This window comes from Sander vitreus, chromosome 12 (genome assembly GCF_031162955.1).
Source record: "Sander vitreus isolate 19-12246 chromosome 12, sanVit1, whole genome shotgun sequence".
Taxonomy (NCBI): Eukaryota; Metazoa; Chordata; class Actinopteri; order Perciformes; family Percidae; genus Sander; species Sander vitreus.
This window is the reverse complement of record NC_135866.1, coordinates 7948457-7961326: the sequence shown is the minus strand read 5'-3', so window position 1 is coordinate 7961326 and position 12870 is coordinate 7948457. Positions and strand designations below refer to the sequence as shown.

At 40.4% G+C, this 12870-nt stretch overlaps 1 protein-coding gene across 1 annotated transcript in view; it reads left to right on the top strand.

The window, feature by feature from the left end:
* Positions 1-1519: 1519 nt before the first annotated feature.
* The window catches only part of clstn2a (calsyntenin 2a), a 179347-nt gene continuing 167996 nt past the window's right edge, over positions 1520-12870 (top strand). Inside the window, exon 1 of the mRNA XM_078264616.1 lies at positions 1520-1641. Within this exon, the coding sequence (XP_078120742.1) occupies positions 1569-1641 (73 nt within the window). The 5' untranslated portion in view covers positions 1520-1568. The remainder of the gene's footprint in view (positions 1642-12870) is intronic.

Genomic DNA, 12870 nt, shown 5'->3' with positions numbered 1-12870 from the left:
GTCTGCCCTCTCTCTCTTTAATCCCCAGAACACACACCCACACCCAACAGATGAAGAAGCATGGGGGAATAATTGAAGAACATACGGCCGTTAGAGAAAACCAGTGATTCTGCCACAGGGTGAAAACTGAAAGACTCAAATCTGTGAGGGGGAGTATAGCTGCGCTGTTTGGGCTCTTGTTAGGAGGATACAGCTGGAAAAAAACACCATACTGTGGCAGCTGCTTAATTTGATTATGAAATGACTATCGCTGTAAGAAAATGAAAAAAACACAGTTCATGTTACTACTTTTTTTTTTTTTTTACATTCCACAAATGTAGCCTCACTTTCACAGGCAATTCATGTGCTCATAAACTGACTGAAGGATGCACATGGGTTGCTGACTAATCTGAATTCCTTAATGGCTAGCAGGTGGACATCAGCAACACCCGATCTAAGATCAAATGCTATCTCTTATCTTTTATCATTATGATAATGAGCAAATGTCAAGCAAACGTTTGAAGATAATTAAGAACAGATAGTTAGTTAGGTAGTCAGATTACTTATCCAGACTTCCCTCAAAACTTTTTTTTTCTTGTGAATTACTTGGTAATTTTACCTCTTCCGTAGTAGTAGTAGATTGCTTTTATTTTAAGGGGTCACAAGAAAACACAGATTTAGAAGCTGCTTCATGGGTTGAAAAACTGAATCACTATAAAATAAGTGTTCCCTATGTGCTCATGGTTTTGTGATCCTCTAGCTCTCATAATAAATCTGGGATTGTGGTAAGCTTCTGGTTTCCTACCTTGCCATAGCTTGGGGTTTATTGAATTGATTGAATAACTGTAGCTATATTCCTGTTGAGAAATGCAATCACTGACAGTGTTATTATTGCTGGTCACTGTCAAAGCCTCAGGGTTATTTAGATTGATGAAGAAAACACACACACACACACACACACACACACACACACACACACACACACACACACACACACACACACACACACACACACACACACACACACACACACACACACACACACACACACACACACACACACATCTCAGACAGATCCCCTCCCTATATTCCCTCATCTCTATCACTTGCTTTTTCGCTCTCATAACAGCTATGTCAAGTTTGCCAAATAAAGCCAGATTTTGCCCGAAAAGGATGCTTTTATTCTTCAAAATAAAGGTGTACAATTTGTCATGCTTGGGGACCACCTTTTTTGGTGCACCCATAATCATTAAAGTGTAAACAAATACATTTTAGAAAATAAATGTATTTGCAATGTCACCCTTTATAAGTGTAGCCTTGTTTTGATACCCTTATTTGACATTTAATCAACATTAACAGTTGATTGTGTTTTATTTTGAAAACAAAAAACCGGAAACTTTGTTTTATTGACGCTATTCAACGTCAGTATTTTTCTCTCACTTTGCTCACAGTACCCAGTGAACGTCTCTCTACATTTCAGCTATCGCTCGCGCTACCGACCAGTTGAAAACATCCTCGCGCTTAGGAGGTGAGCCAGGATTTCTGTTTAGGAGAGGACGGGGAGACATCACCCACACTGCTCGACAACCATGCACATACTCGGGGTCCCTTTTTTGCTGTTGTGCCTCATTTGGGGCCACTCCTGCGCTCTCGGCGGAAAAGGTAGGAACATGAAAAAGAAAAAGATGAAAAAAAATAAATACATTGGCTTCGAAATGTTTGACTGCTTTTTCGCGTTTGAGTTGCACAAGTTAGCAAGGAGAGCACGAACCGCCCGTCCAACAACTTCGTCGCCGTTTAGATATTTGTTTTTGCCTGTCTCTAGTTAAGTTCTGCCGAGTAGTCAGTAGCCTTATTTTTTTCTTTCTTGAGAATTATTGGCTAGTTACTTCATGTAATGGCGGACAGGGCAATTAGCGGGACAGGTGTTACATTTTTTTGTGGGAAGTTGCGGCTTTGTTGTAACGTTAGGTAGCCTAGTCTGTGATATGTTGGGAGCAGGGGATACATGAAAAAAGATTGGCAAAATAGCAGAGACATTAGCAGTTAGTGCTGCAATTAAAGATTATTTTAACTGATTAATCGTTTTATAAATATAGACTGAGAGAAAAAAGTGAAAATCACCCAGTACAGTTTCCTAAAACCCAAGGCTTGTTTGGTCCTAAATTTAGGCTATATTTAAACATTACATAAGTCAACAAAAAACAGCAAATACTTTTAAACGAGAAACTTCAACTGGGGCATGGTTGGTATTTGAGCTTGACTTAAACTATTAGGCTAATTCATCATGCATCAAATTTTGACTAATTGTTTTCGCTCTGACATAGGCTAAGTTACCACAATTCCCCACTATAGGGATTCACATTTGAGCTCATAAGTATTTTTGTCACCCTTAAATGTTGCTGGAAACGTCTTCGCATAGCATTCATGTCTAGAAGGCAACAAAATATTAGCGGTTATGTTGGTGGTCATGATTGGCTGGTTAGCCAGTGATCTGAGGATGATTTCAAAGTATGATAATCGATTAGTGCTCCGGGAGGGCAGAGCAGTCAGGGCGTTGTATTCAGTCACATCCTCACACTCACTCACTCACTCACTCACACACACACACACGGCGTCGACTGGTGTTGTCTATCAAGGGCAGCGGCGGTTTACACTGGTGTTAATTGGGTCTCTGGAGTGAGAGCGCTGGGCTGACTGGCTGTCTGCGCTCAACCAAACTATCATTCTTTCCCCCCCCGTTTATGAAAGGCCTCCATATGGCTGTGAGCCAGAGGGAAGGCTAACAGGGTTTAGATTAAGTTTTTTTTTAAAAAGAGCCTGTTTTCTGTAGAGACTTCAGTGACTCATTCAGTTTTCAAAGGTGAATGTGATGTGTTAACTCACTCCGCTTTGGTTGACATATACACAGTTGACATTGGCTATGCAATCTGTTCTGGAGGCCAAATATCATGTTACCAAACATTTTATGAAATGGCTGAATTGGATTTGACTCGGTAAAGAAATCATTGTTATTTCCTAAGATTTGATACGCCTTTGTATTGTTAAGAACATCAGAAAAGGAATAGATTAAGGTGTGTGTGAGACTTACCAGCGCAGCAGAATACAGTATATACATGAGACAAAGGCTTGCTGCTGAATACCTTTACATAAGAAGTCAGGAAATAGACCAGATGAATGCCAGAGAACACAGACTGAGAGGATTTGAAGGGAATGAGAAAGGGAGAAGAAAAAAAAAAAAATTGAAAACAAGATCAGATTTATGGGTGTCTTTTCAACAGAGCCGTCTAGCTACATTATCCTTGGCGTAACATAAATCGTGAAAGCGATGTGGAACGCAGAAGCATAACTCAGGTTTTCCTCTTCTGTGCAATGACTGGTGAAACTGCTCTTCCCGTCCTGTCGCTCTATTCCTCTTTACTGTTATTCATGCCCTTTCTATTCTTTCTTTCCTCTGGTTTCTCACTTGTTTTTCTCCCTATTTCTCGCTCTCATTCTCTCTCTTGCTTAGAGAGAGAGAGAGACTCTCTCTCTTCCACTCCCTGGATTCAATTCCAAAGTTTTATGGGCTTAAGTGAGTTGTATAAATGGTCTTCTTTCTGTCTTACTTTGCCTTTTCTCATCTGGAGTGTGTCACATTCTCACTCCATCCCAGGTACCTCTATTACTGACACCCTCCTCGGTCACATTTATATTCTCTCCCTTTCCTAGCCTGTCCAGATTTTCTCTTTCTTTTACTCCTGTTGTACCTCTTCTTAACCTCCCTCCACCTCAAACATTCTCTCTCCTTAACTGTCCCCAGTTTTTGCTCCCTAAAGCCTCTCAAAGGAGAAAATGTTTGCTACATGTAAAAAAAGGTGTGTGCATGAGTTGTGTGATGGCAGGCAATTCTGTTGAGAAAGACTGAGTCCCCTTGTGCTTTGTACTGGCATGGAGGAACGTCAGTTCTGTGTGCTGCTGGAAGTATATGCAAATGAGGGCAGATATGCAAATGAATGTCCTAATTTGGATGTTAATTACTCAGCACGGCTAATTATAATATGTCTGATGAGGCGTAAGGTGGAGGAGAGGAGTGAAATGGAAGGGCCACTGCCATAGGATGATGTATGTGTGGTGATGAGTGCGTTTGTTGTGGGTGTGTGTGAGAGGTGGTTGTGTGTACGCCAGTATCACACCAGCTGGTCCAATGGCCCCGGTGGGGCTTTCTGATCAGCAGTGCTAAATGTGTGGTGGATAAACATTGCATGCAGTGCTGACTTCTGAGAGACACCCAGAAACACACACTGCCCCGTTGTCTCACTGATGCATGGATACCCATTCACACACTCGGACGCTCCTGTACTTTAAAGTGCTAAATTATGCTCATTTTCAGGTTCATAATTGTATTTAGAGGTTGTACCAGAATAGGTTTATGTGGTTTAATTTTCAGAAAACACCATATTTTTGTTGTACTGCACATTGCTGCAGCTCCTCTTTTCACCCTGTGTGTTGAGCTCTCTGTTTTAGCTACAGAGTGAGGTATCGCACTTCTGTTCCATCTTTGTTGGGAGTCGCACATGCGCAGTACCTAGATAAGGACTACTAGCCAGTCAGAAGCAGAGTATGAGGGTGTGCCATGCTAGCAGCTAGGCGAGCATTATAACGTGTGTCCCGGAAGTAAAGGCTGGACTACAATAGAGCTGTTTGGAGCAGTTTGTGAACAGTGTTTTCTGTTGGAGATGGTAAGTCCCTTTGGGGTGGACTGCGTGGCGTGTCCGTTTTATATTTCGGCTCCCATGTTAACAGGTTAGAGATTGCACACTGCCTGCGTGACATGCACGTCTCAGGCGCGGCTCGAGCTGCGCCGACAACGCGTGCATGCTAGAAATAGAATCGATGCCTATTTTTCACGTGACACGCAAGCGTGTTGGAAGCGTTTTCAGGCGAAATAGAATAGGAAAAGATGTTTAGGGGAGAGCCGGGACAATTGAAACGCGGGACGGATGAAACATTCCAGTTTTCTCCGAGTGCAATGATGATAGCCTTCCTTAGGTCAAAACATAGAGCATGTTAACCTCCTTCTATCAGCCAAATATCTTCCTGTTATTTCCTTTTATCACAGAGTTACAGGCGATAAACGAGTTTTGATGGTCAAAAGTAAACTTCATTAGCGGTTCGATTATTAATGAGTGTTTTTCATTTAAGGCGAGACATGGCAGGCAAAAACATCTTTTTTTTTTCGCTGGTCAATTTTGAGATTTTGGGATATTTGTCTTCAATAACATGTCTTCTTTCAGACTTGTGGTGGGAAAAAAAAGTCAGAAATACACATTTAGGTCTTTATTTTACTACACTTTGTCTGTTTGCGTCTGTAGATTTCTCCTAAATTCAACAAAAGTTGGCGTTCTAAATCATCCCGCTGCTCCGCGATCGCTGTCTGCACCCTGTCATCACATATACCGTTGGAAAGCTCCCTCTCTCCTGTACAATTCTGTCAGATCAAAATATGGTAATTTCCTTCTTATCAGCAACCAATCGTGAAAGTAAAAGGGGGGATTTAACTCTAAATGCGCAATCTCATTGGCTGATGCCAATTTCTGACAACGTGATTCGTTCAGAATCGTCACGTGGTATGCTTTGACGTTTCCTGGTTTGGTTTTACTTTCTGCGGGACCTTTTGAGTGAATGAATGAAAATGACTTCACGTCAATCATCGAAAAGAGTACAGGAGTTGTCACTTGCAAGGGGGAAAAGGAAAATGAATGATGGATTACCCGGTGAAATGCCCTCGGGAAGCGCATCTGAACGTAAACTGTCGATGGGAAACCGGGGGGTGGTTTAGATATAAGCCAATCTATAACTAAAGGTGAAGCGAACGCTACACAACAGTGTCGCATTTGATGTGAATGTGCGAATGGTCCTCTTGGCACACGAGTTAGGATTGGGATATGCAGCTCTCAGAAAAATCAGCAAGGTGTTGGGGCTCCCTGGCCTTCACCTTAAAACTTATCAGAGGCACGGCAAGAGAGTGACAGGTAGGCTATGGAAACAGGGTTGTGTCAGAAAAGCAGTCTGTAGAATTTCTAATGTCAGAAATAGCCCAATACGTGTGACTGTTACCACCTTGTAACATATTCTAACATTACTGTAACAATATTTGTTTTGTATGGATGGAATAAGGATGTATTTATAAGAATAGAATAAAGTGCCATCTCATTCATTATGTTGTGTTGCAGTGGTCAGTTTTACTTTTACAGTACAGATTTTTGTGTACTGTATCTATAAAAGCAAATGAACAGTTATTGATACAATACACATTTCATTTTAGCGGCAGAAATTGAGAGGAGTCTGGAGTCACTTCACAGGACCAGGGAGCAGGTCAGGCAGGCCTATGCGGATATTGATGCAGATGTGGCAGAGTTGCTGAGAGAGAATGCAGATGCAGTCATAAATATCAGTGTGTCTTTTGATGGCACTTGGCAGAAAAGAGGGTTCACATCACACTATGGGATCGGGGTGTGCATTGATATTTTTACAGGACTGGTGATCGACTTTGAGGTTCTATCCTCCTATTGCCATGCGTGTGGCCTTAAAGAAGCTGCCAGGCATGAAGGAAAGATTACAGATGAGGAAATTGACAGCTGGAGAGAAACACATGACTGTGCACAACATTTTAGGGGCTCAAGCAAGGCTATGGAGCAGGAGGCAGCGAAGAGGATGTGGGCCAGGTCCGTGAGTCGCCACCAGCTGAGATACATTCAGATGGGGACAGTGCTGCATTCAGGGAGGTGGTATCCCTCAACCCATACCCTAGGCATGAGGTAGAGAAATTAGAATGTATCAACCATGCCCATAAGCGTATGGGCACAGCACTACGCAAATTAAGTGCTGAACGCAGTTTGGAGGGGGACGGTCTGGGAAAATTAACGGCCAAAAAATGGTCTGGTCTCCTCAATAGAATGTCCTGTGACGAAGTCCCCTTGCACACCAGGTGCAACCTGTCCTGGTGTTGGTATAGGAGAGCGGAGGAAAGTGGAGAAACTCCAGAGAGCCACAGGCTCCATGCAGGAAACCTTTTGTCTCGGGAGGTGGGCCAGAAGCTGATACCTGTGTACCACCGCATGTCAAGTGACAGCCTGCTGCAGCGCATGCAGCATGGTGGCACTGCTTCAACTCTGTCATATGGGCTCGCTGTCCAAAAACAGTATTTGTGGGTAAGAGTAGGGTTGAGGCAGCCGCAAGTATGGCCATTTCAACTTTTAATGAGGGGGCCTCTGCCATGCTTGCCATCATGGATAAGCTTTGGCTGGAAAGCACTGTCGTAACCGTCACCACCATCAGGGAAACAGACATGCTGAGGATCACAAAAGCCATCCAGTCTGAGAGTGCAAAACGTTGCAGAAAGACTCTGAGCACAGCTAAAAAGCTAAAAAGGCATCAGGAAGAGAGGGCTGAGGGGCCTACATATGGTGCAGGCATGGAGAGCTAGGCTTTCAACCCTCATGGGTGACCTTTGTGTTCTGTGTGGACATTGTGTGTTCCGATGGACATAGAAGACTAGAGTTGCAGTTCTGATAAGTTTGTGTCTGTGGTTAGTTGAAGGTCTTATTTGGCAATGTTGTTTTTATTCAGTTGTCATTGTTCATGGTCTACCTTGTTATAAACAATTACTTGGCCAGTTGTTTTGCTTGTTAGCAATGTTTTCATATAGAAATGTGTGGAATTTTACAACATAAATCTTTAAAGCCCGTTTTCTCAAAATGACTTTTCTCTCATACTCCAAGTCCGAAATCTACACTTCAGTAGCACCTATATACAACAAACTTTCCAGTCTTGTACCTAGTTATATTAGGAAGACATTTACAGAGGGATTTGTAAATATATTATTCCTAGCCTGATTTATATAACATTTTATTCCAAAAAACATGGCGAAAATCAATTTTTTTTAAGGCTATTGACAGTATATTCTGATTTACATGATAATAAAAGTAGATATCCATAAATCCCTCTGTAATTTTTTCCCATCTGATATGTGAACACAATGAAAAAATAATTTTGAACCTGGCTTTATCCAATACTCAGATTTCGTTTTTTTTAAAATATATGCAAATTAGCGCATATTTAATTAGATAATGCCTAATTTGCATATTTAAACATTAAATTACAGAAAACTTATAATACATTTTCTTCTCATCTTAATGTAAGTAATCAACTGGGAGAGTTTCATGGTGATATCTGCTAGTTAAAAATGTTACCCTATTCACCTGTAGTGTCTCCCCTTAAAGGTTCGACTACATGCTTATTCAGTAGACCATTAAGTGTTCTCCACAATCCCAGACTTTCATATTGCATGCTTGTTTACATAGAAAGCAAAACGGACTGTAATGGCATATGTCCATGTCGGGACGATTGAAACAACTGTTTTCAACCCGACCTGGCTGTAACTCCATGTATTTTAAGTAAATGCACAAATATCTGTGTTTATAATATAACTTTATGGAGGTGAGACATGGAAAAGCAGTTTTAGAAAGATGAAAATCTATTTGGGCTCCACCAGGTAGGGGGTCGAGCTTTCCCATGTTATCTTATGGAGATTGATGGGCTGTGGGTCGTTAAGGGCACTTATTTGGATGTGCAGTGGCCTGACCCACGTAAAAACCTAGTGAAACGCCATTTTCCACAATAGAAACATTATATAAATGGGAAAACTTACTGTTCTAGCTATAAAAATGGCAGAATCATCCACAGTGCATGATATTTCAATAACCACTTCATACACGCTTCACGATGATGGCAATGAGTTGTTAACGGACACTCACCAAGACGTATAGCCCAGCAACAATCTATCTTAAATAACACCTTTTGGGAGTACCATTCATGATATTGAAGTTGTGGGACATTTATATGGCTTAAACTGTATGTTTCATTCGTCCCCCTATGCTGTTTCATTCGTCCCGACCAGGAGGAACAAATGAAACATTACGCACGCCCCACTTTTGCTGTAATAATTCCTGAACGGTTTTGTTCAAAGCTGAAAATGCAACTATATTTGACAGAGGACAGGTGTAGGTTGCTAGTGACAAAATATTAGCTTTCAGTGCGATACGATCGCTTTGTAAATTACGTTTACTTAAAAAGTGTTTTAACTGTTCTGGCTCTCCCCTATACTATATATATATATATATATATATATATATATATATATATATAATACATATATATATATATATATATATATATATATATATATATATATATATATATATATATATATATATATAATACATATTAATAAATGACATGTTGATGTCAGAGTTGGACTGAATAGAGCAATGTTCAGCAGCAACATAGAGACTGAACTGAGGCGCTGGCTGTGCCTTTGCTGTGTCCCATGAGCTGGTGTCATTGAAGTGTTATCTATGGTCTCTATGTACACAGGCCTAGCAATCCTTTATTAAACAATAGACCGTGGTCTGTTGTGACTCATGATAAAGCCTGAAGTTATAAAGACATGCACCACTGCGCACGGTTTTAATTATAATTCCAATACTAACTTATTAGCCTGCTGTGTAATTGCACACCTAATAACATGTGTTAACATTGTTGGGTGTTTATTTCCAGCCAAATATAAGACAGACAGACAGACACACACACACACCCCCTCTGATTGAGTCATCCCCTTCATCTCCCTTTCAAGTTGTCCTGTGTGGGTTTCTTGTATAGTCAGTCCAAAGCCTCGCTATATGCTTTGAAATGGCTTTATTTTAGATTTTTTGCTTCTGATTTCCTCCAGTAGCAATCATGAAAGAACCATGTATTTTCCATCATGAGATTTGATTTTGAAGATTTTTTTTTTTACAACCACAGGTTTGCGTGAATATTGGAGAGGTAGGCTACAAAGTGAAACTACATAGTGTAACATCACAGGTGCTATGGAAAGTCATGCCAGAGGCAAGTCTTTTAAGTTTTCTAATACTTTGCCTACAAGACAGCACCTCTGTGTCTGACTGAAAAACAAATCGCAACAAACAAATATCTTGGTGTGTGTGTGTGTGTGTGTGTCTTCAGTCACGTCTGCATGCACCTGAAGCTACAATCGCTGCTCAGGAAGAAAGGAATCACAGCAGGGAGGGAAAATGAAAGCATGTCATCAAGAAGAAAGGTTTTAATTTTCTCAAGTCAGAAGTGTTATCTCTGTTCCTCTATGTCTTCCTGTTTCTTCCTATATGACTCTCTCTCTACCACCCCACCTGTCACTGACTTTGCCTGTCATTTCCTCTTCCCTCCTGGCAGCAGTGTCAGTGCTAGGGCTGCACAATTAATCAAATTTTAATCCCGATTTTGGCTTCCCACGATCAAATTCACGTGATCGAGCGATATTTAAAATGCTTCATTTCGTTCATAGAACGCTCTGTATCAAGTTTTTTTTTTTTTTTTTTTTCAAAGCTCCGTAAACCACTCTCTGATCACGTGCCTCCATGAGCCAATCAGAGTTGTTCCCTGCACCGCCAGCTTAGTTTAGATGAGGACAGAGTAACGTGAGGAAAATTCCACAACAGATAGCAGTCGGTCATAAGTCGTCACGAGGTTTACCAGTAAATGCAACATTTGGTCCCGTCTGTGTTGTTTTTCAGACAACAGCAGTGACCAGTGCTAGTTTGTGTCTTTTAGCTCATAGCTTTAGCGGCAGACTGTTGTACATCCCGCTGTTGGAATCCTCTACAGTGAAATACAGTCACACTACACCGTTTAGCTGTCAGCATTTTAGCCATGTTTTAATCCAGTTACTACTGTAGTTAACGGTAGGCTAACGTTACCTACTATATAACGTGTTATTAGTGTTTACTAGCGTGACATGCAGCGATGTTTCTGTTGCCTGTAACGTCTGTTTTGGAGCATCGGAGCGCAACTCAGGCATTTAAGTGGCACCGCAATCCGCGTTGCTATTTCGTCCGGTAGATGCCCTATTGGCATTTCCAAACATGCTTCCAACCGCTTTCCAAACGTGCGTTTGCCGTGTAAAGATACAGGCAACGCAATTTTCTGTTCATGTTAAAATCCATCGCACAACAGCTGAAATGGCATACTCCTCTTAATATTATCCTTCAACAAAGGAGGAATGTAGCACAATATGGATGTGAAAGCAGTTATAATTAGCCTATGTGACAATACAATTTGTTTTGGTTAAAATCGACAAATAATCGTGATCAATATATTGATCAAAATAATCGGGATTATCATTTTGGCCATAATCGTACATTCCTTTGTAAATCTGCCAGTGTTGAGCGTCACCTCTCTATGGATTGAATGTCCTCGCCTCTGCCATTGCCCTTCGTGTCTCCTCTTCTCTTCCTCATCTGCTCTCCGTCCCTTACTCGGTCTCTTCTACTGTTGCATTTATAAATCATTTAGGCAATGTAGTTATGAAGTGTAACTGTTTTGAGGTGACATTGCTGCGTCCAAATCCGTGTTTGTGCCTGAATCCCATTTGTATATTGTCTTTGTGTTGTATAATGGATTGTTCCAAAATCCATCTATGCAACTTGTCATGTACCAATATGCCTACCTGAGATACCTGCTAATTAGGTGCTTCATGCCTCTTGAGCAATGTGATGTTATGTTGCATGAAAATAAATGAAAATTTGTTACAAATTAAAAGCACATTAGTTTGAAAACCGAACATATACTCGTATATATCTTCCGGTCAAAACAACTGGGCTAGAAATTGTATTTTATTCTTTCCTAATTTCCTTATTTGAATATCTCTTGATAGAATAGCAAACAAATACATTTTGTCAGGCGCAAAAACCTGTGTTTGACATACATACTTAATGAATCCACTCTCGACTGCAAAATGTTTTGAAGTTATGAAATGAATAATGAGAAATGGGTAGTATATCTTTTTGAAATATTTCTGTGTGAAGATGTTTGTTGTCTAATCAAAACTCCCCAGTGGGAATAAGAGAAACTGGTTTATTTTTCTGTTCTTTCTAAATTGCTGGGTCATTTAGAGGGACAAAACACACTTTCTTCTTCCTTTTTGAATAAAAAGGCACTTTCTAGAGTTTATTACCTTCCGCTGTTGCAGAATTCTGAATAGACATTAATATAGTTGGAACACTGCAATTGTCATGTCTTTTAAACAAGTGTCCTCCTCATTTATAAACTACATACACCTACCGGCCACTTCATTAGGTACACCTGTACAATATGATGCAATCCAATACAGCAGCTCTGCCATGAATTCTACTTATACAAAGCTTATACATGTTCATTTGTTGTGGACAATGTCGGTAATTCTACTTTATGCTTATTCTTGAGGTTGTAGTGGGTGCCGGTGATGTACTAGAATACATCATATTGAAAGGTGTTTCTAATATTCTGTCACTCATGTATGTTAATGGGGTGGCCAAAATATAGAAACACCTCAATATAATGCAGTCCAGTTCAACACCACTGCAAACTCCTACCTCTACTACAATAATAAATGGGGCTGCACAATATATAGTTTTTTTTTTTTTAATCGTCATTGCTATATCAACTGGTGCAATAAACATATCGCGAAGCGCTGCGACATATCGCGAAAGAAAGAAAATATTAGAAAAACAGTACATTTAAATGTATCTGTCATTCTTTTTTCGGTGTTGCCTTTTAAATCCAATTCAAATGTTCTGTTTGTTGGAAAGGATTTACTTTCATTTGTTTTAAATTCAACAAGCAATTTGGTGTATCTTAGCAGAATACTGAAAGCAGCTGAACTGAGTAGGCCCACACTTAGTATCTGTTTATCGCAAGTAATATCGTTATCGTGATATTCAACAACGGTATCGCATATCACATATTTTCCTCATATGCATTTCTAATAATAAACATACAGTTTGATTAATATCTCTCTGACAGTGTCAATCCAAA